The following is a 26,613-nucleotide window of genomic DNA, read 5'->3' on the forward strand; positions in this document are numbered from 1 at the left end:
TGAAAAGATCCCAAGATCCTCTTTCTTACCAGGAAAGCTGCTCAAGTTTGCAGCACAAAAATGTTTTGAACCCTTTATGTATTAAAAGAAAAACATAGCTTACATAATGTACATTACTCCACAGCTTATACAATATATTATCACAGCCATGAAGTCTGAGAAGTTCCTATTGCATTGCTTCAAAATAATATTTAATCTCATAATAAAGAGCCATCTTGCATTGACATTTAAACAGCTTGGTTACTGAGGATAGCTCTATAATCACTGAAGCATATTTAGGCATTAGTATCATTGCACTCTCATAATATACTATAATCTCTGGCAATTAGTCCATGAGGGGAAGTAAAGCCTTGAAATTGCTAATTTATTGCCTCTAAAGTGTATTTGTGAGTCGCACGCATGCCAGATGAGTTGAGCTGCGTTCTTCCCAGCGCGAGGAGCCCGGGCTGCACGGGAAGCCTGGAGGGGACGCGCCGCGCGCCCCGGGGACGCTGCCCGAGGGGACCGGGCATGGCCTCGAGCGGCTCATCCCAAGGACAAACTCAAGCCCAGGTTTTGCCCCTTGCCGAGGCGACGGGAGCTCTGCCTGGGGTAGCGTTTTGCCCTTGTCTTGGCGCGAGCGCGCGGCGGGACGGCTCTGCTGGTGGCGCGGCAACGCAGGGATGCTAACACGGAGCTGGGCACAGCTCGTTATTCCGGGTCGGCAAGAGTGAATCCCTCCTGCTTTTTCTAGCATGAAGCTTGGCTGAGGCAGCCCCAGGGTCAGCAGCTCTGTCTTACCACTGCAAACATTTAGAGCGGGATCAGCGTCTTAGGTTTTGCCTTGGGTTTGATCTACATCGGAGCTTCCGTAGCGGAGCAGGGTGAAGGGTTTCTAAGCAAGGAGAGATGATGAATTGTAGAACAGAACTGCAGAATAGAACTGCGAAGGCAACAGATGGGACCCACAGGACTTCTGGGTTACTGGGTGGCTAGAAAACACAGTGACCAAGATATGACAGCGTCTTCTCCTGACAAGGCACTCGGGCAGCCCACTCTTCTGCACAGATGGCTTTTTCTTTCGCTCTGCCCGGCTTCGGCTATATCAGGGCACCTGGGCTGGGTTTCAGAATGAATCATCCACAGTTGCAGCCAAAACAGGGACATTTTGTTGGGCTGCAGAACAAGCCATTAAAAACACAAAGCATCTGGTCACCTTTATTAAATGTATTTGAGTGGAAAGGCAGCCATCCCACAGGTTGACATGCACGTGAATGCAGCGCATTATTTTTTGGAAGTTAAGCAGATTCAAGTTTTGAAATAAAAATGTACATTGTAGCTCAGAGAATAATACATTATTTATTAGCTGTGACATTTCCAGAAATTCAAATGCCAAAGCTAAATATTGGTGAGCTAGCAGTTTTGGATGTGATTTCAAAGCATTTTATGTCTTCTTTTCTTGATGAATATTTTGGGTCAGACTCAACAACCACATTTTCACATCTCTGCCTCTAAAAACGAATCTAAATGTTGTAAAGGTGCTATTGAGTACTAGTACAGGTTATCTTTATGAGGTCTCCATATGACTGTGCTCACACTAGGGACTTGCAGCATTTTAACTGTGTAGGTATCTAAAGCAACAGAATTTGATGCAAACGCTGTGCGTAGAGTTGCCTGGAGAAATCCGAGTGATCCCCAGTTGTTCTCAGAAGAGCCCCATTCTTGGAGGCAACGTAAAAAGCAATAAAAATGGGATAATAACAGAGAGGACACAGAAAAATCTGCCTACAAAATCACAGAGCATCTCTAGAGATTCTTCTCCAATGCAGAGTGCAGATTACCAGCCTGTTGGAAACCCTTACTGCATCTGACTTGTGGATGGAGGAAAAGAGCTTGTATCCATTTAATTGAGATGATTGCAGGGGATCATCACAACAAGAGTACCTAGAGGCACTTCCCTGAAGTTGGTAGTTTTAACGTATTTGAGGATTGCCTCTCAGTCGTGATCTGCTGCTGAATTGCCAGGGTTGCTTTTCAGAAGAGCAGATCTGAAAAGCTGTTCTGCTGCCATCTCCTTTGTGACGAGGAGGAATCTGATAAACCACACGGGGAGTACACAAAGATTAGGCTTAAGAAAAAACATGCAGGGAGGTGGTTGACTGGTAGAAACTGCATCGTTACTCCCACACGCAAATAGCCCCTCCTCACCATAAATTCCTTGGATGTAATTATGAGGTTGTCTAGAGGGGTTGTTCTGGCTTGTGTCTTCCCCTCCTTCCCAATTTGCTTTCGGTTGCTTGTCCCAAGCCACTGAAGTCGGCTGCAGAGTAGGGATGTAAAAGAAATCAGGACTTGCCCAGCCCACTCTTCTTTTGTTTTTGGATCATTGAATTTTATTTCTGTAATTCAATAAATGCAGTGAAGAAGGCCAGAGGATATGAATTAAATATGACAGGGGACCGCAGGAATCCTGACCTTCTGTCTCACAAGGAAATCTTGAAACCAACCCCTTAGACATACCTATCCGCTTTCTAGCTGCTGAGATCATTATATATGCTATTGAAATGCACCTGGGCTCACCTTCTCCATTGCACAGCTAATTGCAACTTTCTTTAAAACAGCAGCTGTCTGGTGATCACGTTCTCGGATAAACCTCTCTTTCTTTATATATGCTTTGTTTTTTTCCTTTGAAAAATATATTCAACTTCAAATGCTTTCATTCTGTCTGGTGTGGCAAAGGAGATAAGTAGTTAAATTATTTCTCAGTCCAAGACACTATGAGAAAACTTTAACACTTCTCTGTGGAATGTGCGGTCAGCTTTTACCTCAGCGGGCACTCAGGTCTATATTTCACATCTAGATGACAGAACTTATATTACTTTAAAGAGTTCATCTATTTATGCTGCAGTTTTTTGAAGACCTGTCTGCTTTTATTGACCCCTGCATGCTGGCAAGCAAAGCTAGCACTTCATCACCAAAATGAAAGAATTCATTTGATGCTTTCCTATTCCTTGACTACAGTGGTAGATCCCATGCAAGCCCATCCCTGCATTTCACGCTATGGGAAAGGATGGAGACTGTAAGAGTGATGACCCCTGAATGGAAGTTTTTTAGCTTTTGGAATGCCACTTGGATTTCCTAAAACTTCCAAAGATACATCCCCATGCTGTGTGTCTAGAGTCTTTTGCATCTTTTGTTGCCATTGCACCAAAACTGCATTTTAAAAATGTGATAAAATGATACCTCTCAAATATATCCTTCTGTAAGTCCTTATGTTTATATCTCCCACTGAGCTCAGTATGAATCTGTGCACTTAAGGACTGAAATATCAGGCTTAAACTGGGTCTATAAATTCAGAATTTTGTATAGTATGCCAAAGGATCTGAATATAAAGCGCTCTCTACCACAGGGCAACAAATTGCTCCCTAGGTTTACATGTGCATGACTACAGTAGCAAAGTCAGCCCCTGTAACACACCATAAACATTAGACCAGGTACTTTGTAATAATAAATATACATTATAATGGCATAAATCTGAGCAAATGCATGGCAAATGTATGACAAACTTTATAACAGACAATTCCACAGTCAGTAAAACACTGCAGTCTCGGGCCCATCCTAGTCCATCCCGCGCCTGCCCAGGTGAATAAAATGACCAGCTTACCCTTCTGTAGAAGTGAGGAGAACCTTAATTCTGTTTTACTTGTGGAGGTCATAGGATCTAACAGCCACAGTCTGTTGAGTATTCCAGCCATGACTAGCTTCTTTTTGGCACATGAAATATCTTTTTCCCCGAAGAAAACATCAGGAGAGAAAAAACAGTCTTTTCTTCTATATTAAAAAAATTCGAAGCTTGCTGTCCTGTTGTACACCTTTAAAATTCTTTCTGTTGTCTAAAAGAAAAAAAAAAGTAAATAGAAAGGAGCACCTTATCTTATCTTCAGCTGAATTTTCCCTGAAGGACAGAAATCCCAGGTAGCTCTGGAGGAGTTTAAAGAATTGGTGCCTGCAGGTGTTTTCTAAACACTCAAGGTTGATAAATACAAATTTATCAGAAGATTCCCTCTCTTTAACATATTTTCTTTCATCTTTATTCTACATGTACCATCCTTCAACACTTCAGTAAGGAAGCAGGAAAAGTGAATGTGACTTCTTGTCTTATAAGCCCCATATTCAGTAGTAGATTTATTCTAAAAACTTCACAAAATTCTTGATAGAAAGAAATGATCCTAGAATTGAAGATAGTGGATCTGTTTGGGGGGTTTTAACTCATTTAAATGATCCATTTCTCTTTGAGATAATTCCAAAAGTACTTCAGTGGAAGCTCATCTCAGAGCAACAGGGCACCTCATCAAAAGGTTTAGAAAGAAAAAACGAGGGGAAAAAATCTTCAATAGAACCTGTGTCCTTTTATCCTTGATTTACCGAGCATATCGGTTACCCCCCTTTGTTAAGAGCTCCTTTCATTTATAGGTATGAAATAAATTCAACCATTTTATCAAGATGTTCTTGTTACCAATCACCAGTATAAATTTCACTTGCTGTAGGAGGGGAAAAGGTTTCCTGGCACAGCGGTTGTCCAATTAACTGGAGTTTTACAAGCAACAAAAATAGTTTGTCCAGTCCCATTTCGTGAATTACCTAATGCACAAAGACAACATAATTTCTCCTATTGGTTTCCTATATGTATCCATAACCCATTGTCTCAAAATCATTCGGAATGGCTAGTGGTAGTGGTGATGGATAAGGAAAAAGGCACCCAAACTGTGCAGGGGTAGGTGGTAATGAGCAGTGAGTCATTAATTACTAACAAAAATCAAATAAGCTTTCGATAAGCAGGGGAGCTAAAGAAGCTCTGTTTCCAAAGCATTTCCCTCGTTATCCCTGACGTTTTCTAGCCCACTGCAGCAACCCCGTCTGTCTGTCACGGTTCCTAGGCCACCTGAGCCAGCAGAGGACACGAGGCCGACACCGGGCGGGCGCCGCGTGGGGATGAGGCCTGAGCAACACGTATCCCCCAAGCTCCCCTTCTGCTTCCTTGAGGAAGGCACTAACTGGGGCTTCTCTTATCTGCCCAACTGAACATTCAGGTGCAGTTTGGGTTTTATTTTTAAGGCTCCTGCCTCACTTCTGGTTTTGGTTCAAATTAGCCAAAAGATTAGTATTTTATTGATGATTACAGTGATGGCCAAATTCAGATGGGCTTACAGAGATCAAATTCACATAACCCTCTCCCTGCATGAGCAGGTTGAAAGTACCATGCATCACCTTTCTTAAAAATAAAAGGATTTTGGCTCATCAAAGCCTGCGTATTAGGTAATGACACAGAGGAGACTGATTCCTGTGCTCCCAGCCTTTAACTGTCTCCTCTTTAATGTTTTTTTCCTTTGTTCCCCCTCAGTTATTCAAGCGTTCTTTGTAGGCCTCATTATAAGATGTTTGGGAATATCCTTCTGTAGTGACTATACCTCAGCTGGCCTGGAAATAAAAGAGACATAGGTCACCAGTGACACAAGAAGTAGTGCTTGGATACAAAAACAGTAGGATCTGGGAAATTCCACTAAAATCTGCTGAGAGAGAAAAAAAATCAAAAGGAAGATATAACTGTACCCTAGAAAACATGACAGGCCAATTCAGGTGGCACCTGAATAGTGGATAAAGATGAAAATACTATGAACTGTGAAACAAATCAGGCTTGATGAACAGTAAGGTAATAATTATGGCTAATCACTTGCCTGATTCTGGTTTGTGAGAAATGCGTAGTCCTTAGGACCTGCATTTGCTTGCTGGCTTTGAGATGGAGATAAATCTGAAATCTCATTGGATAATTCCTTTAAAGCTTACAAATGTTTTCACAAGTACATTTGGAACCAGTAGAAGATCTAAAGCAGGCAGTGAAATCCACTTCTGCTTCCTAATCAAGAGCAAGCTGGATTTTTTTTTCTCTTGAAATGAAGCTTGAAGTAAAAGAATTATTATCTAGTTGTAGAGAAGATTTTCTGTTAGCTGGACTTCATGCCAGAAAGTCTGAGTTTAGTAACATAAAACATCTCGTGCCCTGTGTTTTGATACATTTCTCACATAAATAGACTGGTCAGGAATAATCTGTACTCTCAAGATTTTTGCATAATCACTGTCTTTGAATTCCATCTTGATATATCTCTATTCATTGATGATCTCTGAATTTTCCTGCCTATTTCTCTATGCATACAAATGTATATATTTATGTGTGTAAATGGCTGTACTTCCTGGGGTTTTTTTATAAGCCATTGGGGCTAATAACAGACTGTAAAGTTTTGCATCCCCGGGCTACTAGGTCTGGTCCAGACCAGGTCACACAGATTGGAAATTATCTTCTCTTGGCTGTGCAGTGCCCTGCATGAAATGACTTTGGTCTCAGTCCAGCTCCCCGCGGATGAGTGTGTACATCACAAATCCCATTTCTATCAGCAGTGGCTGGCAAATTTGCTGGCAGGATAAGCCACCATACTCCCTTCACAAACCATTGCTTCAGGTCAAGCTTGGTGGCATGGCCATATGATCCATTTCAAAGTCCCCTTGGGGCGTTTTCTGGGGACAAGCAGCACAGATACGCAGGGTTTTGGGATTGGTGCCTTCGTAGGCCTTGCATTCGACCCAAATTGTGCTGCATTTCTGCTAAATTGTGGTGCCTTTCTGAAAACTGAGGCCGCTTAGGAGACAGCCCTGGTGCTCACAGAGTAGGAACCAGCGAACATCACCAGCAGCGCGATAAAGCTGCATGCTGCCTCAAAGTAGTATTTCAATAAATACTCACAAGTGGCTTTTTCCAGCCCTGCTGTTTTGCAGGGGAAGGTATCCTGCGTTCAGATCCCAACAGGGAAGATCATTATGGGGACACCACCTGGGTATTCTGAGGCTTTGAGAACAAGCTGGTCCCCCGTTGCTTTTGCTCTTGGAGAACCAGGTGCTGGCTGCCTATTAGGCTGTTGGCTCTGTGCCCCTGGAGCTCCCCTTGACCAATTAGGCATTTCTGCTGGAGCACTGGCAGCCACAGCATTTAGGAGCCTGCATTTTCCTAAGCCCTGACAGTGCTCGTGTCAGTGCCTGGCGGCAGGAGACCTCACGAACCATCTTCTCACTCTTCGGGGCATTTGCCGTGTGCTTTTGAGTAGCTGAGCTATTGTGCTGGAGTATTTAGCAAGGTCAGAAGACACAGTGGGTCTCCCTCTGTTGTGGAAACCACATCCTTTGAAATCAGTGGCATTTTCCAAACCTTTTTATGAACTGCTTCTGTTTCCTTTTGCTTGCTGTCTCTCTTATCAGTGTACAAGCTGCAGAAATTGTCTGTGACAGCTCCAATTCTGCTTTGTCGGCCCAGCTTTCCCTGAACACAGCTGCTAGCTCCAGTAGGATAGTCCTAAATACACGAGAGTAGAATTTGTCTCAATGTCGGCCTCTACTAATGAGAACTTACTCAGCTACACACAGTGTCTATAATTTGATAAGAACTTTGAGCAAGTCCCAAGTCTCCTTCCCTTTCTCCTTACATTTACTTTTACTTGTGGACTCCACTGCAGTTTTATTTACCTGAATAACTCCAAACTTTTCATAAGTGGGTCCAAAGGAACCAGCTTAATATAGGTACCCTGAATGCCTCTGTCTTTGTTGCTAGTTGACATATTTCCAGTTATTTTATCCTTAATTGGCAATGTGGCTATGTCAAATTGCATTTCCATTTCTGTAGCCTCACTTAGTATCAGTGAGCTCAATATCCTGTTCAGACTGACTTATTTGATCTGAATTTTGCAGAGGAATCAACAGCTTGCCAATAGCAGTGTCTCTTCTCATCTGCTAAGCTTCTAAGTGTATATTTTTATCCAGACTATTTATGCATCTATGGAAAGTTCTTTTCATAAAAACATTGGAAGGTGATTCCCTTGAAAGCTTAAATTACGAATCGATTTTAATACAACAACTTTAGTATAGGATTTAAAACACGGTTAGTTTTCCATTTTATTTTGTATCTAACTATACTGTCAAAGGACTAAATTTTATCCTTTTCAGTCAGGAATGTGTAAATGCAAAATCCTCATATATTTTTTATACCAACAAGAGACAGAATTTTTGCTAGATCTTGGACTCTTTTCTTTTAAGGGAACATCTTTAAGAAATCTGTGCAAGTTTTGAGGAAATACCTGTTCATCTGCCTATGTACGATTGCCAGGTTATATACACCAGTTTTTCAGAACGAATACACCTTTGCTCTGAGTCGACATTGAATGTTATTTAACGTTATTGAATAACATTCAGTTTATGCCATAAAATACCTTTTCCACCTATTTAGACAGTTTGTTTTTCACATTATTTTGCATGTGGATGATGCCCCCATCGTGCAGCTCAGAACCAGGGTCAACAGCAGGATTAGCCCAGACCCACGTGGAGGAAACCTTGTGGCATCCTGATTCTATTAACTTGGATTATTATTTGTAATATTATGTTATATTATTATTAAATGTGTAGTACTGCTATAGAAGATTTTTTTAAAGAAAGCTTGCAAATGAAGTGAGATTTCTTTGGATGACCAAATTTAAAGTTAATGGCAAATTTGGAGAAAGGTTTCATATTTTCCTGAATGGTTAGGTAAGGTGAAATTCAGTGCTCAGAAATGTAAATAGACAAGCAAAAAAATAACACTAAACAAATACACAAAAGGTGAGCTCTAATTTAATTCCTTCCATTCAGGCAATGAGATCGGCTTCCACAGTGGATGGTTTTCTGAAAAACTCCAATCAGTGCTTGGCACCAGGCAAAAAACAAACCAACCCGAAGTACCTAATAGAATAGTCAGAAAAAAAACAGAAACAGAGAGCGAAATAGGAAAAAAATGGTTGTGCTATTGTATAAATCCATAATATACCTAAATCTTAAATTGCTGCATGAAGTTTGGCTCATTGCTGCTCACAAAGGATATAATGGAAGTAGGGAATGATGACAAAGATGATCTCTTATAGGGAATAGTTTCTATACAAACAGTGACTTAATAAACTAGGACTCCAGCTCGGAAAACAGATGGCTGAGGAGGAATACGATAGAGATCTACGGAGCCGCGGATGGTGTGGAGAACCGAACAGGGAATGCTTATTTACTATTTCTAATAACATGGGAACAAGGGGCACCCGATTAAATGATTGCACAGCAGGTTTAAAAATAAAGATAGTGATTTTCACGCAATGCGTAATTAAATTGTGAATTGGCTCCCATAAAAGAAGAACAACAGACTGGAATGGTTTTGTGTAGACAAGAGGTGGCCGAGGGTAGATAGGAGAGAGGTCTCCTAGAGACCCCTTCTCAGGACAGAAGGGGAAGAAGGAAGGTGTGTTTGCTGTTTCTCACTGTGTAAAAGGTCACCTGTTTAGAAATCAGGTAGTGGATCTGAAGTAAGCAAATAAGGATAATTTTTCTCCTTTGTATATATAATTACACTGCAGATCTTGCCGCTGGATGTGGTAAAGGCTGAAAGTACAAACAACACCTTTTATTCCTGTTCTTAGTGACCTCCTTATTGCAGAACTGTTCAGACTTGTCAGCCAGAACCCAGATTTCCTATTGAAGAGAAGTCAGGAGGTGGCAGCGGTTCTGCAAGGCTGCCCTTGCCCCGTGCCCTCCCTTTCTGTCACACAGGCCATGGGGACAGAGCTGGAACCATCTCGAGTTCCCAGGCAAGGCGGCCGTGCTCTTTTTGGGACATTTTAGAATGAAGCTGATCAAAAATGATTAGAGAAATAGCACTGAGCCCTGCAGGATGTTTGACTCTCTATAACTTTTCCAGAATTATGTTTACAGTATTCTGAGCATCTCTGCCCTGCCGCACCAGAATAAATCCAAAGTTGGCCTATTCTAGACAAAAAATGCTCTAACTAAATCTTGGTTAAGATTTATCTAAACTAGATATTGGTCATTCAGCAAGCCCAGGAAAATATATTTGCATTTCCTGCTAATATAGACATGACTGACCTGCCTTGGTAATGTATTTTTCCCATTAATTAAATCTAAGCACATGCATTAGAGGTGTTCTCATTTCCGTCCCAGATCTCTACTGCATACACGATTTCCTCAGCTCTAATGTGAGCAGAATTAGGAGCTGGTTTGAGTGTCCTCCCTCACGTAACCCGCTGCTGCGGCCGGGCCGAGCTCTGCACCGTCTGGTTTCACCCAACACTGACCTGCCCCAGGGATTTTGGACCGTGTCTGGAATGTGGCACCCCAGGACAGCCGGATTTAACTGAGGAGGCAGGTCCAAGGCAGCACTCCAGCAGAGGAGACGTCCTGAGCAAGTGCTGGAGCAGCTGTTTTACCCAGTCTAAATCCTCTCCTCTCTTTTTGGAGAGTTCCCTTATGGATAAATGTGTTTTGTGGTATTTTATTGGGTGAAAAGTGCTGACTGCATTAAAAAAAAAACTTGTTCAGGGGTTGATGATCATCTCTTTTACTCTCCACACTACTTTCCTTGTGAATATATTTAATTATATGAGGCTGTATTCATTGCCTCACTGACACTAAAGTGCTCTGCAGTTAAGACCTAAACACTAAACCAGCCCAATGCTCAAGTGCTGTAAAGTTAGTTTAGATATTTTTGCCAGCAACAGTGTTACTCTGATTTACAACATCTGTGGGCCTTGCCTGCTCTTCATTGAATTCTCTTACTTTTGTTTAATGCCCATATTTAGGTGGCTTGAACACTAGAAATGATTTTTTTTAGGTGCAGATGACGGATATCGGGCTTGTTTGCAGTGTAAACGAGAGAACCGTTGTTGTGGCCAGGGGGATTACGGTGCTCGCTGTCAGAGAAAGCCAACTCCGGTTTGGTGTTTAATATGCAAAATACGGCTTTTTACTGAAAGTTTGATTTCTGTTCGTTTTCACCTGATATCTCGGAGGCAGAAGCCCCAGAGGCAGGAGCTGCTGCCCTTGGTACAGGCTCGTGCTCCCTGTGGCGGCGGTTTGGAGAGGCCGGAGCCCGTGGCCGCACGCGGATTGTTGGAGCGTGTCCTGCGGGAGACCCCCCATGCCCAGCCCGAGGGCACCAGGGAGGGGGCTACTGCCACCAGGACCATCTGGTTGACTTCGGATGTCCCTTCCTCCGAGTAAATCCCCATCTGAAGGCCAGAGAGGTCTTCAGAGACCCGAATTGTCCCTTTACCTGTGTGTGTCTTGCTGATTACTATTGCACACCAAATTTAAGGATTTTTTTATCAGGATGTCTAATTTTGAACTTGGCATTTGCTGTGATATTTACTGTATGAATTAGCATGTAAGTAAAATTCAGAGGAGAAATAAAATGCTGGCATCGTTAATGTTTGTAAATTGCTGTAAGAGGAAAAGCAATAAGGTCTTCGCATTCCCAAAGGTGGCAAGTTTGGTGTTTATGGACCGTCCAAAGTTTCCAGGGTCTTCAGGAGACTACGATGCCATGGAGGTGCAGAGTGGGGTAAAGTTTTGATGATGCCTCTAGGAAAGTCTTTGTGATTTAAGGAAAGACTTCGTTGTTCAGGGCTGCCTGTGGCTCTGTCTTTGGGTGAATCGTGAGCTCTGAAGTCACTGTCCAAATATAATAAGAGTCTTTTCCACTGTTTTCTCCTTACCCTGTCTTCTCCCATGAAAAATAAGAGGATGGGAAACATAGACCGAAAACTTACTTGGGGCTGATGCTGTTCTAGGTGTATTTTGATCTCCTGCACAGCTACATTGTATAATTCTGCAAAAACAGAAAAGGAAAAGGTGTAAGTTTTTAGTAACTTTTAGTTAGTTTTTTTTAGTGATTACCTACAACCTGAACATCTGATTTCTGTGAGGTACAAGATCCTCCCTAACCTTTTTCCTGTGTTAGCACCAATAACAGCATCTGCAGGGAGTAATTAGTAGCACCCAGAGGGGAAAGGAATTGTGCCAGAGGACATCATTACGTCTGGAAAACTACAGATGATGTACAGCAAGGTCATGAATAAACTGCTTGAGTCTGGGGTGAGGGAAAACACTGATAAAAGTTCAAAGTTTGGTATCATTGCTAATATGCCTATGAAGAGCACATTAATTTCCATTGGAATACCATTAGGGAAATTAGTTTTTTCTGCCAGTTTGTGTTGCTGGATACCATATGTTTACCTTGAGGGAATGCTCTTGGAGAACCACTTTGGGTTAATTGTAAATGTCACAATTAAGTAAGTAAATATACAGAACCGTATCTGTGATCTGCATCACAGCACAGACACTGTGTACCAGTACACTGGTGTGCCACGTTATGTGTGTACATATAAATATGTACTTTTATGTACTAAATCCATACCGAGCAGCTTATCTGGACATGCAGACATCAGCTACAAGCAGCACCCGCATTTTGTCTTTCTGATCTGTTTATCACTACATACATATGGCGCTGGTCCAGGATATTTTCTCTGTTTAATGCCTGCATTGTGAGCCCTGAGAAGCCCAAGCTTTAAACTGTCCCCTTGCTGTTGACAGGTGTTGCACGTTAATTCATCTGGCACAAAAATAAGGCAAGGAGAGGGAGCGAGAGGAATCCAGATTCTGTATTAAAATGCTCAGGTTAGTTGGAGTCACGTTACAGATCGCTGCAGATTCAAATGTGTTGCCTTTGAATGTTGTCTGCTTCCCTGTGCCCAGTCTGTGCAGGAGTTGAGGATTTGCAGATGAAACCCTAAGAACATGGAAATGAACCTGTCACATAGGTCTTTGTCATGCAAAGTTAAGGCCGGGTTCAGTAACAGCCCTTTTAGCCTTCTACATTGCGTAAGTCTTGAAAAACTGATTTTCTGTGTTGCCACTGACTTCGGTGGAACCAGGTTTCAACCTTCCGAAGCAGATTTATTCCTCTTAAGAGCAGCAGCTTCTGACTTCTTAATTCCATGTGTCTTAAATAGTCAAAATTCAGGAGAGATCAGTGAGAGTGCAGACATTGCTGCATGTTTTTGACTGTTGCTAAAATGTTAACTCCTGTTGGATACCACTTTTTTTTTCCCTTGTAAATGTATTTTAGGGACGTAAAGGCCTAATGAAAATGTACGGGAGTAAACATGTTTTCCTACTGAGCTCTGGACAGAGGTGTTGAAAGGAGTTGGCCCCTGTATACAGCAGGAACGTGTCTTTAACAGAAGCAGGCAATCTAAGACCTACTGTTAGTGCAACATAAATTCAAGGAAAATAATCTGTGAAGTATCCAGACCTTGTTACCACACTGAATACCTAAGGCTGCAGTGCGTCTTTAAGCTCTACTTATATTGTACAATAATAATTTTTGAGTAAGAAAATCTTCACCTCACCTGGATGGAAACAAGACACGTTATTGACTGCCATCCGGAAAGATGTATGCTCTGGCCCTCCTGAGTCTATTAATATTTGATGCTGATGGATGTGAGCTGGCAGCTTGAGTTATTAATGGAGTTGGGTTCCTTGGACCTAACCCTCAATACATAGGGGAGAATTAACAATAACAGGAGTTGTATGCCCAAACCTCTTCTTACAGTAGGAGCCTATCATTTAGTTTTTAGTTGTTTCAGCAACACTTAGTTAGTATTTTCGAAGTACTTTAAAGGCAGGAAAAGTCATACAGATGGTGTTGGTGACACTATTGTTGTCATTCATTCTGATTCAAACCTCTCACCAAAGCCCACCCGTGTCCTTGCTGTGTTGTGATGCTCCCATCAGACCTGGATTTCAACCAAGAGAAAGGGCTCCCTCCAATTAGCTTCTGAGCAGCTGCTAGGAGGTGGGGGATACCCCGTCTCTGGTTGTGCTGAGGCACCGTCTCCCACATTTGGCAGCAGGAAGATGTAACACGAAGAAGAGAGGGCAGAAACACACTGCTTTGCACGAGGAGAGGAGCATTTGCTGGGACTGGCCGCGATCCAACATGCAATAAGGCAAGATTTTCCAGTGATTAGGTGAAAGTCACATGTGACCCTTAAAATCAAGAGATAATATGTTAGACAGACATCAGGGAGATACTTTGATAAATTGGGCCTTCTAGCAGAAAATGATGAAGAAAATGAAGCACTTTAGAAAGTTTGTGATGTCCATATGGATCATTCTGACTTGGGAGAGAAAAATGTAAAATATCAGGTTATTTATAGCTAGATTTCTTAATATAGCTTTAACATTTGCAGGGGTATATGTTTGATTGAATTAGCTACTGCTTCCCATCATATATACCACATCCAGGCTTTTCAGTACACTCATTAGCCTCCTGAACTTAGTAGAAGAAAGAATAATCAACATAAGGAGCACAGCTGCTGATTAATTTTACTAAATAGGATAGAAATATAAAGTACCATATTGCGAGAGCAAAGATTCAATACATAACATTTGAAATCAGTTTAATAGAATGTATAACTCATTAACAACTGGATAGGAGTATCCGGCAGTGTTACTGAGCCGGGCAGGTGGTGAGAGGGAGGTGGAATTTACATATCTGTAACGATACCTGCATGCATTTAATTTCCTAGGTCATTCTTCCAAATCAAGTTCAAAATGTTAATGATTGGGTGCGCATTCATAATTAATAATATCTTAGAGCTGATGCAATAGTTCAAGTGCATTTTCCTGTTATGTAATTAAGTGTATTTGGCAGTTGTCACTCAGAGAGTTGCAAAGGTCACACTTTGTCAAAGCCAGGGTAGAAATCTTATTAAGGTGGTAAGTTTTTCAGTTAAAGTTTGTTTGCAAAATAAGTTCGTAAAAGGGCAGGGCCAGAATGAGCAGCTTCTGCTAGTCCATAAAGCAGAGTGCATTAAAGTCAGCATCTTCCAAACATCCTGACCATTAACTCGAGGACACCACTACCTCTTCTCTTGGTACTTAAAGAGCTTCAGCTGTATCTTACTGCCCTCTGTGCAGACTGATAGAAGTCTCCAGAAAACACATGAATTTGCACCAGGCTGCCATGCATGTGGCCAGGGAGATGTCCCCTCTGTCCATGATCTCACTCCACCCAAGGCCCATACGCTGTTTAAGCTATTCCAGCCTCCACGGGAATGTTTTCCCTCCACATCACTCTTGCTTTACTCCCTTTTCAAAGACATTTTATTATCCTAGCAGATTGCTAGTTCAAGCCCAGGTGAGGTCAGTTGTCACAGAAATTAGTAGCAGCACCAGCCATTCTGCGTTGTACATGAAATGAGTTGGGAGTTTCGTGCACACAAGGAGCAGCTTCCTGAGTGGTGCTAATTGGCTGCCTAATTGCCGGGCACAGGAGAAAGGTGTGGAGTGATGAGGATTGTGCTGGGCAGGCCAGGGAGGGCAGCAGCTTTGGGGCTTTCTGGCTGTCAAGGCAGCCCCTTTCGTGGCCAGGCCTTTTCAGGGGAGCCTGTTTTACTCTGCCAAGGTCAAAGATAGCATCCTCTGCAAATGCTGCTTTTGCTCAAAGATCAGTGGCTTGGTGGATTTACTGCTGAGCAGTACGGACTTTAACTGTTTCCTTTGCTCTCCCTCTAAAACCAATTTTTTAGTCTAGAGCAGAAGATGTTTTAGCACTAAGTTGAATGGCTGCAACAACCAAATGGGGGGCTGTGGCACCCAGAAGTCTCCCTGGGTTCCCTTTTACTGTCTCTGTGTTGGATGCTGTGATAAAGAGGCTCCTGGGGTCAGGAGGTTTTTGTGCGACACAGGGAAATGGGCATTTTGTGCGTTTATTTCCTGATAAATGAATGGTCCCACTAAACAGTGAAGCTTCTCACCTGGTAATATGTATTTTTTTTTGACTTGTATTTTTTCTGTTGAGTTACAATATAGGTCACTCTGTGCAATGTAGAACTGTTTAGCTTCAGAGCAGGATAGCTTTCTGAGATACAGATCTAAATTATTACAATTTGATTCACTGAAGAAGTAAATTCCAGCAGCCAGGTTGTGATGTGGAAGTCAAGCCTGTGCCTAGAGGAAAATGGAGCAAAAATATCTTATATGTGCCAACATACAGTGATTAGCTGGTGGGACTGCAGTTTGGAAGGGATCGAGCTCCCTTTTGTGGCTCCCTTGCTGTTCTCTTCCCTTGGCTCCCCGGCACCTCGGGCAGGAGTCGGCCCGGAGCAGCCCTGGGCCGTGGTTTGCTCCGTGCACCACCTCTCCTCTCCTACCATCTCTGCCTGCTCAGCCTTTTCCGAAGTCACCATCTCGGGCACGTCTGCTGGAAACCAGTGGAGGTACCAGCCGTGCCAGCGTGTCCTCAACGAGGTCTAGTGCACCTGCCGTGTAGTTTTCCACTCGTCTGATGTGCAGAGGATGAGCATGCAACCCCTCCGTTCGCTTTCTAACGACCCTATTCTTAGAATATATTTTCAGGAAAATGCAGAGCAATCGTTGCACAGTTTCAGACTGTATATTTTGTGATTAGTGTTTCATAAGTGATGTTTTGCTTAATGATCTAACATCTGTTCTAGGAGGTTTGTTTTTGTAACTCACACACCTCCTGCTGAATGAATGCCAGAGACTTGTCCCTTTCCTCCAAGTCAATCAAAGCACTAATTGCATCGTAATCATGGCAAGCAGTGGTGACTGTTCAAGTGCCGAAGACTCAGCAATCAACTGATAATGCTCTGTTTGCTGCTTTGAAATAGAAAGCCTCCCTGTGCAGGGATGGGAATTTCCTGCAATTCAGATTTCTTTAGCTGACTCTGGCTTTTCTGGTTTGCAGGGAGATGACTGCTCCATTACCTGCATGGCAGGAACCTACGGTACCAATTGCTCATCTGTTTGTGATTGCAAAAACGATGGTGAATGTTCCCATGTGGATGGCCTATGCATTTGCAAGGAAGGTAAACAAAATTCACATTTAGAAACTGTCTACACAGTGTCTAGCACAAGTGCTCTCTGCCATGTAAGCTGTAGAGAAGTGCAGTCAGTAACTCCACTACTTCTTTGTGTCTGTTGGTAGTTCAAGAGCCTGTCCAGGCATCAGAACTCAATAGGGGGTGGGCAGTGCACTTTATCTCTTTACAGGGCAGACTCCTACCTGCCCTTCCTCTAGCCCCTTGCCCTGCCAGGCAGGCCAGGGCCCTGAGGGCACCAATACATCTTCCTGGCCCTGACCAGCTCCACCTGCGGCCTCCACCCACCCTGCCCTGGAGCCCCTTTCAGCTCAGCCTGTGCCCAGGTGCCTGTTTCAGTACAGCCTTGGGCTGTGCTCTGGGAGGGCTGGTCTCCAGCTTCACCAGAGCTATGGACCTCACTGATCCAAACCCATGGACTGGTTCCTGCCTTCACCTCAGACTTGCCTGGTAATTGCAGGGCTGGTCTGACCACTCAGCAGACCTGATCCTGAGCTGGGAATTGCCTTCAGGTTTGCCTTGGTACTGTGAGCTTGCCTAATGATCTGGGCTCCCTGCTGCTGTCCCTGCTCATCTCGTTCAAGTACCGTGGGACTAACCTCTTCCCATAGATACATCCATACTTCCCTTATGTGTTTGGTAGTGAATATGAGGCATGGATCCAGTACTCGCTTGGAAAACCTCATGCCTCTGCACCATGTAGTGTTTTTTATGTTCCCTGTATAGTGGCATAATTCCTGCAAAGCCTCACCCCAAGCTACGCCTGTGTGGCATTCATAAGCCTTAAAATAGCAGTGAGGCAAACAACAATAAAACCTGGCATTTCAAACATGAATTAATGAATCACTGTACAACCTCCTTTAATGAGGGTGCATAAACCATGAGTTACTGCTCAACACCATTGCATACAGCTGCAGTGCAATGAAAGCCGTAGTGTGACTGGTAGTTAAGATCTGAGCCTTAATAGTTAGAAATGATGGTTTGGGCCCCTTTTTTAGGTGCAATAACTTCTTTAGATTAAAGAGCATTCCTACAAATCTAGGAGGTAAGGAACCAGCAGCGTCATGCAGGGAGTTTCTTGGGTTCTCGCCGCACGGCAGCTCTCCAGCCTGCCGGGTGTCGCTGCGCTCTCACCTCCTGTCTCAAAGGAAGAGCATCGGGCATCTTAAGCTAGCAAAGAGGCCGTGGGGTGGTACCTCTATTTGCGATGAGAAAACGTTCCCAACGCTGTTTCTGTTACGTGTTTCTTTAGGGTGGCAAGGAGTTGATTGCTCTATTCCGTGTTCAAGCGGAAGCTGGGGTCTTAACTGCAACCAGACGTGTTCCTGCAGCAACGGAGCGGCCTGCAGGCCAGTCGATGGCTTTTGCCTCTGCTCCCCGGGGTGGCAAGGAGAGTTCTGCGACCAGCCGTGTCCGGTAAGTATAGCCGGGGGAGTCCTGCACACCCCTGAGCCCCACGTGGTCCACACAGCCTTTTTATATACACCACGGGTCAGTATTTTGTTTGTGGATTTCTGAAGGAAATCATGTGTAAAAAAACAGATTGAGGTTCTAGCAGTCAAGGAGATGGATTATGTTTTGTACTATGCTTTATCAGAGCTATTGCAGTGTTATCTGCGTTTTCTTGGGCATCATTTGTTAAAGTGATTCGTTATTTGGTTCTCTATAGAGATGTTAGGCACTGAGTTCTTTCTGTCTTCACTGTATGCTAATTTAAAAAATGCGACTCAGCATTAAAACGGACATGATAGATGATTTGGCACATTTTAGAATAAAAATCTGATTACTGAGAGAGTTTTTTGTTTATGTTTTTGGAAGGATGGAACATATGGTCTTAATTGCAGTGAACGCTGTGACTGTAGCCATGCAGATGGATGTGATCCTGTCACCGGTTACTGCTGCTGTCTTGCTGGATGGACAGGTAAAATTCCCAAGTATCTTTATAAATCTCATTTTTTTTCTTTTCTTTTGTCTTTTTAGCTATTGCATCAGTTATAGCACTGGACTTTTAAATAATAGACTGAGACAAGATCACCTGAACTTACTCATATTTAAATCACTTCTGATGGTGACAGAGTAATTGGCATTGATTAAATTTGTATTCAGATTAGTTAAAGATGGTTCCAAACCTGGAGCCAGATGTCAGCTGTCTGTAAAGAGTCCTCTGGGGGAATGAAAATCACCTGGAAATCCTGCAAAGTTTCTCCTTGAATGGTCCTCTCCGAGGGAGTGCAGTTGCAGTATGGTGAATCCTGGCACCATCATACCTGGGATGAGGAGAGTCTTTGGGTACTCAGAGTCATTACAGTTGTATTATCATACAAAAAATAGAGTTGTCTGTCTGCTTTTCCCATTCTCCCGTGCTTTGTATCACACTGCAAGGCACTTATGGAGAGCAGATTAATGCCAGTTTGACAAAGAGTCCTCCGGAGTACGAAGAGACAGGGAGAAACGTGCGGTGAAGTGTGAGAGTCCGAGAGCCGGGCTGGGGTCTCGGTGCAATCCGCAGAGCTGCGCTTGGCTCTGTGCTGCCACGTCTCCAAGTTATTGACCCCCTGTATTTCATACTTAGCTGCCTAACATAGCAGTTAATCTCCCCTGTAGAAGCCCTGGAGACCTTGAGCTGATATTATTGCCCACTAGTGGTACTGGCAATCAAGATGCATTTGTATTAACAGCAATTTGTTTGGGAACTGAATTGCTTTCTGAACAAGCACAAGTTAGGTGGTGCGAGGCAGGCGGCAGCAGCCACTTTTGGGATGCTGCATCATGTCCCTGCATCCATGCATGGCCCAACGCAGGGGCAAAGAGCAAAGGCTCTTTAGATCAAGAACTTGAAAATGAAAAACCTCATTTTAGAATTCAGCAGTGTAAAGCAGGAAGTTCTGCACACTGCTTAGAACAGCAGCTGCTTAAACATACTAGACATACGTGTCCAAAAAGGGCATTCTTCCCATAAGAAACTCCATTTGATAAACTCACTAACTGCCCCCAGCTCGTGTCCTTTACTCACTGGACTGCATTCATCTTTCCTTGAGACTCCTTACCATCCGTATATCCATCTATCAGGCTTTAAAACACTGCTGGGTATTATGGATGACCATCAAAAAAGCAGCCGATAGGTTTTCCTGCCATCATTATGACTCTCTTCATGAGACAAAATGGGGTCCAAAAGTATAGTAAATTCCATTATTTGCCATAATTTCAAAGAAAGCAAAATATATCTATACCATTACTCTGAAGATATATTATACATCTCCCTGTATGTATTGTTACCCATGAGAGTGTTTCCTGTGCTCATCTGCTGTGCGTTCTGTATTTCAGGACTATGCAGAAAAAAGGTGTGTTTATTTTTTTCTGAGACACGTGCAACACATATTCTATACTTACTCTCACAAACACATGGACATCTGTACTCCAGCTAAACATAGGAGTAATTTCTGCAAAATCCTCCTCTTTTTCCTTTTCCTTCTATTTGTTTTTTATTTTGATAATGAAGAATTTGTTAACGTACAGGGGACTTCTTGCCAATGAAGCACTTTATCCTCCAACATGTGCCTGCGTGTTTGAAACTCCCACTGATTTCTAGGGCTTCAGGATCATATTCCAGTTAAGGAGGGAAATATTGCATTAGTATTCCAGACCAGGTTAGAGCTGAGATATTGACAGGACCGCGTAAGGTGTGCATGGAAAATGATGATGGACAGACAGAGCCAACATATGTTTTGTCAGTTCTGTTTTCAGTGTTTTTTCCACTTGGCTTAGCACCAAACACAAGGATAAATTCTGCTCCTGGTAGTTTGAAAGTATGTAATTTCAGAAACTCTTCAGCTAGATAATTATATTTTCATATTAAGGAGTATAGCATCAGTAAAAGATTAATCTTATCATCTGCAGTTGTTGTGTACTGGGCCATGATGTGTATTGCAGTGCATTTTATAAATATGACGTGATAAATAATTCAGGCTCAAAATTTTGCTTTCTGAGTTTGGTACTAATTAGGCATGGCCTGAAAAAGATCAGAAAAGTTCACGATCGTGGAACATCTGAAGGTTTCCCAACCCACTCACACCAGACAGAGTGGTGTTCTGTTCACGTGGCCTTCTGATCCTAATAGCCACAAAACTTCATCTGAAACAGCATATTCTGTGTGTTCATTCCACACGTGGGACTGCCCCCTTGATGTCAGTGATTTATGTGAAGATCAAGAGGAAGACTGAGCCCGTTTCCTTTAAAGATGTTGTTGATACAAGCCTTCAGAGACCTATAGATGGTAGGAGCATGGAGGAAGGCTGGAAAAAAGAAGAAACAAGGCCTGTAAAGAGTGCCCGACAACACAGTAGCAGAGTACCATGTTTTGATGATGCTACGGTTGCCACCCCTGTGGACTGTGGTATGTAGGACAATGTTCTTCCACGTGTACCAGGAGGGTGAAGGAAGGATCAGGTGCCTGGCAGAGGGAAAAGTGGCAATTCCCATGTGTGAGCCAGGAGATCACAACACTGTACAGACCCACGCTCCTTGGAGACAGGCCAGTAGAGTTTCCATGAGCTGCATGCAGGCAGCCAAAGGCAGAAGTCAGAGCCTGAGAAGCAGCTCAGATCTAAGATTTTTGCTGCTTGTCATTATTGTTGAAAATTATCCAAACAGGCAGATAGGCTTATCTACCTGTTGAGTTTGTAGGGAGCATGGAAAGCATAGTGTTTGTACCTAAAAGATTAAAAGCACATTGGGAAAAGGCTCTTACATGGCACAAGAGAAGTTAAACTTGCTCAAGAGTGGTCCAAAATCAGGTCTGTGACATGCCAGCACAGTGTGGGGCTGACGATTACTCCACATGAAGGAAGTGTCAAATGCAGTGAAAGGCAAGGGCTCAGCATGGCACTGCATCCAGTTCTGCAGCCTGCTCCAGCGCTGCTTACGCTTAACCTCCCGTTTATAACTAGTGTGTCTGAAATCAACAGCAGGCGTGTGTTGTCATTTCCCTGCTAGGTTAAAGAAGAAGAGTGTAGCCCCCAGCAGGATGCAGTCTTGGCTGGTTACACTGATTGCTTTCTGAAGATGAGCAAGGATCCCTCCTCTTCCCGGTCTGCTGTGCTGTTGGGATGTGTGCTTGCAGCTGTGTGTGCATGCATGTGCAAACACCTTGGAGCCAACAGCACACTCGTTTGCAGGAGAGCTGCTATTTTGTGTATGTTCAGGTTAAAATGCAAATGCTCACACATGGAGTGCTTCAGTGCTAATTGCATTAGGTTAATTGGAGACCTCACTTAGGCTGAGTTCACTGAGAGAACAGGAGGTGCAGGAAAACTGCGTGTTGGAGTGTCCCCTGGAAGCCCTTGCAAGCAAACCAGACCTGGAGCAGACAGCGTGAGTCCCATCTTCCCCCTACAAAACCTCCCCTCCTGGATGCTCTATCCTAAATTTCAACAAGGTTCCTCTTGCTTCATGAATTACCCAAATTAGAGGTAAAATGATGAGCAGCTGTGGCAGCCCTGGTGCCCTTGGCTGGAGAATGTGGGAGGAGGTGGCAGACCCCATGGGGATGGTCCCGGCTCATCCGTGCCCGGCTCCGCTCGCTTTCCCGGTTTTCACGGAGCAGACGGACCCAGGCCCTGCTGATGTGCCCAGCATCTCATTCCCTCCCTGCAGCACGGCCGCGTGCTCCGAGTTAATTGTGGCAGCGTGTATTTTGCTAACCTTTTAGATATTTCAGAGGGATTAAATAGGAAGCTATCTACAGGGGGATATATTCCATTCCTTTAAATGTTAAGGTCAGCTAAAATCCTGTTTATCTGAATTCCTTTAATCTGAAATGCTCTCTTATCTGAATCTCCATTCAGGCTTTCATTTTTTGTATCGCTGTGATTTCCACTGAGCGCCGTGGTCACGAGACGGTCTCAATTATCCCTCTGAACAGGTTTACTCGGGAGCTGTTTGGAACATGCAAAGCCAAAGTTTATTCAATGGCTTTTGATGTTTCAGAAATGTGGGAGATACAGTATTGTACTTTAGGTATAAGATGGGAGCTATAGGCATGCACACCCCATAGTTAATCATAAAGGAAGCCTTTAGAGTTTTAATTAAACAGGATCACTAATGCAGGTGGGAAGACAATTTGTGTCATTAAGGAGGTGGTATATCTTGCAGGAAAAAAAAGAAAAAGAAAGAATAACTCTGCATTTAGCTTTCTGCAAAACGTGCTGTGTTCATATTAATACAGTTTTCCCTCAGGCATCCTCCCTTGCAGCAGGATTTATTTTGGCAACGTTAGGATCAGATCCTGTCCTCAGCTGTACCAGTGCGAAGCCAACATAGCTCTGTTGTCCCTAACGCAGCTCCTCCAAGCACAGACCCGTGTAATCGGTAGCAGAGTTTCCCACAAGCTTTTCTTTAAACCCTGAGAAAATCTAGACTTGTTTTGCATAATTACAGATTTTTAAGACAGGAAATCCACACTATTTTAAAACTCATAATGTTGTGTGTTGGCTTTTTTATTTTTTTCAGACTGTTTCTTACTCTCTTGTTTGAGATACTAAGCCTAGAATAGCAGAATGGAGCAATAGTAAGTCCCTATTAAACATACATTTTCTAGATGTCTAATCCCATTACCTAGACCATATTTTGCACTTACCAGTCTTGGCAATCTTATCCCAGAATTTTAGATTAATAATTTATTTCTGTGATTATTCTGTATCCTTACATTAGCCTAAAGCAGACAGAAAAACTAGAAATTTTCAGAGTCAGTCTAAAATGGAGCATTTTATTCTAGCTCACTTCTGGCCTCTACCTTTCAGATGTAAAAATCTTTTTCCTAGGGAAAGGTGTGCTTGCTCGCTGGGTTCGACAAGTGCTCTTTAGTCTATGAATGTAACATAAGCTTATTAGAAATTAGCTTTAATTTTTCATTGACTTAATTTCAAGTGAGTTGATAAGATTTTAATGTCAGTCTGTGCTTAAAAATTCTCTCTTTGACAGGAACCTTTAAGTATGGTTCCTGCTGATAGAAGGCTAATTTTCAAAAATATGAATTATGAAGTTATATCAAAGACTTCATTGATGTCCTGACATTAATTATGTCTGTGCATTCCTTGGCAGATATCTAGGGGGCTCCAGATTCTCATCCAAGAAAGGTTTGGTTGTGTTCATCTTGCACCAAATTTAGCATATATTCCACCTTTCATGAAATCAGTTGGATTTTTGCCACTTATTCAGTGGGAGTTGGTCCAGACCCTTAGACTATAATAAGAAACTGCAGTGAGCCTACTGCTAAACTTAAGCATGCATGCAAATCATTGCAGCATTAGTGCTATAAATACAAAAGAGGTTTGAGTTAACCTACCCTTGCCTATATTTTGGGGATTTATTTTCATTTATTAAGGGACAGCTTTTTAATTCATATGAAAAGATATAGCTTGGATGGCACCCTGGATTATGCTAATTTAGTGGGTCTAAAAATGAAGCTTAGTGCTAGAGATACTCAACCATTTCCTATTTTGATACGGAGGCATTTTATATATAAGCTTGGCTGGGTGTACAATACATTCACCTATAAATAAATCTGAGTGAGAAGCAGTAGGAATTATTTGTGAACATTTCAGCAGACTAAATACTGGATGCTGGCATGCAGTATGTGGAGAAAAAGGAAAGTCCGTTCAGCAAACAGTCAGGAAGCTGAAACCTTGTGTATAATGTATATGTTATTGGTGAAAGGTCTTTACAGTGACAAATGTTATAAATATCTTCTTTCCCATTCTACACAAAGGCGAAAGAAAGCTTGAATTTGGCTCTGTGTTATTAAACACAAATACACATATTCAATTGTAGAACAGCTCTTAACTCATTGCTTATCTCGGAGGGGAGTGGAATGTTTCAAAGTCTGGAAAGCAACAAATTATTGCACTTAAAATTTCCTCACTGCTGCTCACCAAGCTGATGGTGAGCTTGGTTCTCCCCAGGTTCTTGCTCATTCCTGGCCCAAAAAATCTTTGCAATTTGAGAATATGTAGGAAGGTAATGCCTCAAATATTGGAGATGGATTGAATAGCCCTGATTGCTCTTAGTAGTGTTTACTCCTAGATCTACCCTTGTGCTGCCTGCAGCAGTCCTGGAGAATTTCCTGCAACAAAGGGAACCAGATAATCCTTAATTTAGCAAACATTTTGACTTACTCAATTTCTTGTGAGGTACATCTCTTGTCTCAAAAGCTTTTATTACATAAATTCCCTGAGTTGGATGATTCATATCTGGAGTTTTCTCTAGATAATTAAGAATAGGGGTAGGATTAGTGCTCTGCAGAGGTGCATTAGGCTGTAAGTATATTACTTTCAGAAAAAAACACTTACATTAATGGGTGCATAAATCGCCTATGCAATGATGGGAGAAGAGGCAATTTAGAATTTTTCACGGGCTTCAGGGAGAGGCTTATTCTTCATTATTTAGGACCAGATCGCAGCGCCTTCATTTAGACTGATGGGCTGTTCTGCAGGAGCTGCCCCACTGAAGCCCACTGGTGAGCACCACTTAGCAAGGTAAATAAGGGCTCCACACCAGCCATCTGAAAACAATTTCACAGCTAGAAAGCATTCCGCCACCAAACTTGGTACATAATGTGGCTGCTGTTATCTCTGCTGAATAGTCTCACTATATAAAAACAAAAATAGCTTATTTGCAGACTAGATGAGCAGCCATCAATTCTTAATGTTTCCATTTATTTTTATGGGAGATCCCTTTATGTTTTCTTCTGTCTGCAGCCCTCCGCAAACGGATTTGCTGGTTCTTCAGCAGCTGGAAAGCTGAGTTGTCAGGAATTGCACTGTGCTTTTTCTGAGTGCGTCTGAGTCAGATACCTGAGGCAAACCCTGAAGTGGGAATAACTATGAAGATGCAAAAAAACAATAGAAACGTATCAAGTATTCTTCAGAAAATCTTCTTGTGATATAGCAGTACGTTGTGAACAGTTGATCCAGAGACAGATTTTGCTTGTGCTCTTATTGAATTTTTTTTACCTTTTGCAGATTGAAGGAGCAAAGCATTCACTATTTAGCAAAGCGTGCTGATCTAATCTCAAATATAGAACAGCTTTAAGTAGAATTTACAGATGAAACATAAGGGTAACAGCAGAAGGAGATCTGGCAAAAGAAAAGACCAGAAAGTTAAAGACAAGGTGAACACATGATTATAGAAATCATTACCTAAAATAAATGTACAAAGTAGGAGGTTCTTGGGAATTCAGTATTCCCAGGTTTGCCTTAAACCTGGGAGGCACTTTCCCAAAGTGCATGGAGGCTGGAGGAATACCCTGTGCTCGAGGGCACTGCAGTGGTGCTTGACCATGGTGCTGGCAGTGCAAGCGTTTGCTGGCTGCCTTTAAGAAACTGTTCGTCTAAAAGAGCCTCCTGGCCATAATGATTAGATTATTTGCTGCTGTTGAAGCTATTTTGCTACTGCTGCAGTTCGGTCTCCACGCTCCGTGTCAACAGGCAGGCAGAATCCCGGTAGGAATTCTTAGGGCTGGAGATAAAGGTTAGCAGGCATTCCCGATCAAAGAAGCCCAGCATGACTCACCAAACTTCAGGTCTCTGTTGTATTTCCCGCATAAATTCAAGGCCTATTTATGCATAAAATGCAGTTCTTTCCAAAGCTATTCAAACGCTGGAGATAAGAGATTATTATGACTTCATGTCAGGTTGAGAGACAGGTGGAGGAGAGCACAGTGTTTGTGTTGGATTCAAATGTCTGCTGGAATCGTTCCTGTCATTGCTAATTGATGTTGCATCTGTCTTTAGATTGTGATTATTGGGGGAAGAAAAAAAAT

The 26,613-nt window shown here is 42.7% G+C and overlaps 1 protein-coding gene across 1 annotated transcript in view; it reads left to right on the forward strand.

The window, feature by feature from the left end:
- The window catches only part of MEGF11 (multiple EGF like domains 11), a 243,547-nt gene that overhangs the window by 181,837 nt on the left and 35,097 nt on the right, over positions 1-26,613 (forward strand). The window contains exons 13-15 of the mRNA XM_088534729.1: positions 16,664-16,784; positions 18,049-18,212; positions 18,615-18,717. Coding sequence (XP_088390855.1) covers positions 16,664-16,784; positions 18,049-18,212; positions 18,615-18,717 — 388 coding nt within the window. The remainder of the gene's footprint in view (positions 1-16,663; positions 16,785-18,048; positions 18,213-18,614; positions 18,718-26,613) is intronic.

The sequence above is a fragment of the Tinamus guttatus genome, unplaced genomic scaffold (assembly GCF_059628265.1).
Source record: "Tinamus guttatus ecotype Peru unplaced genomic scaffold, ASM5962826v1 Tinamus_guttatus_pri_ptg000004l, whole genome shotgun sequence".
Lineage (NCBI taxonomy): Eukaryota > Metazoa > Chordata > Aves > Tinamiformes > Tinamidae > Tinamus > Tinamus guttatus.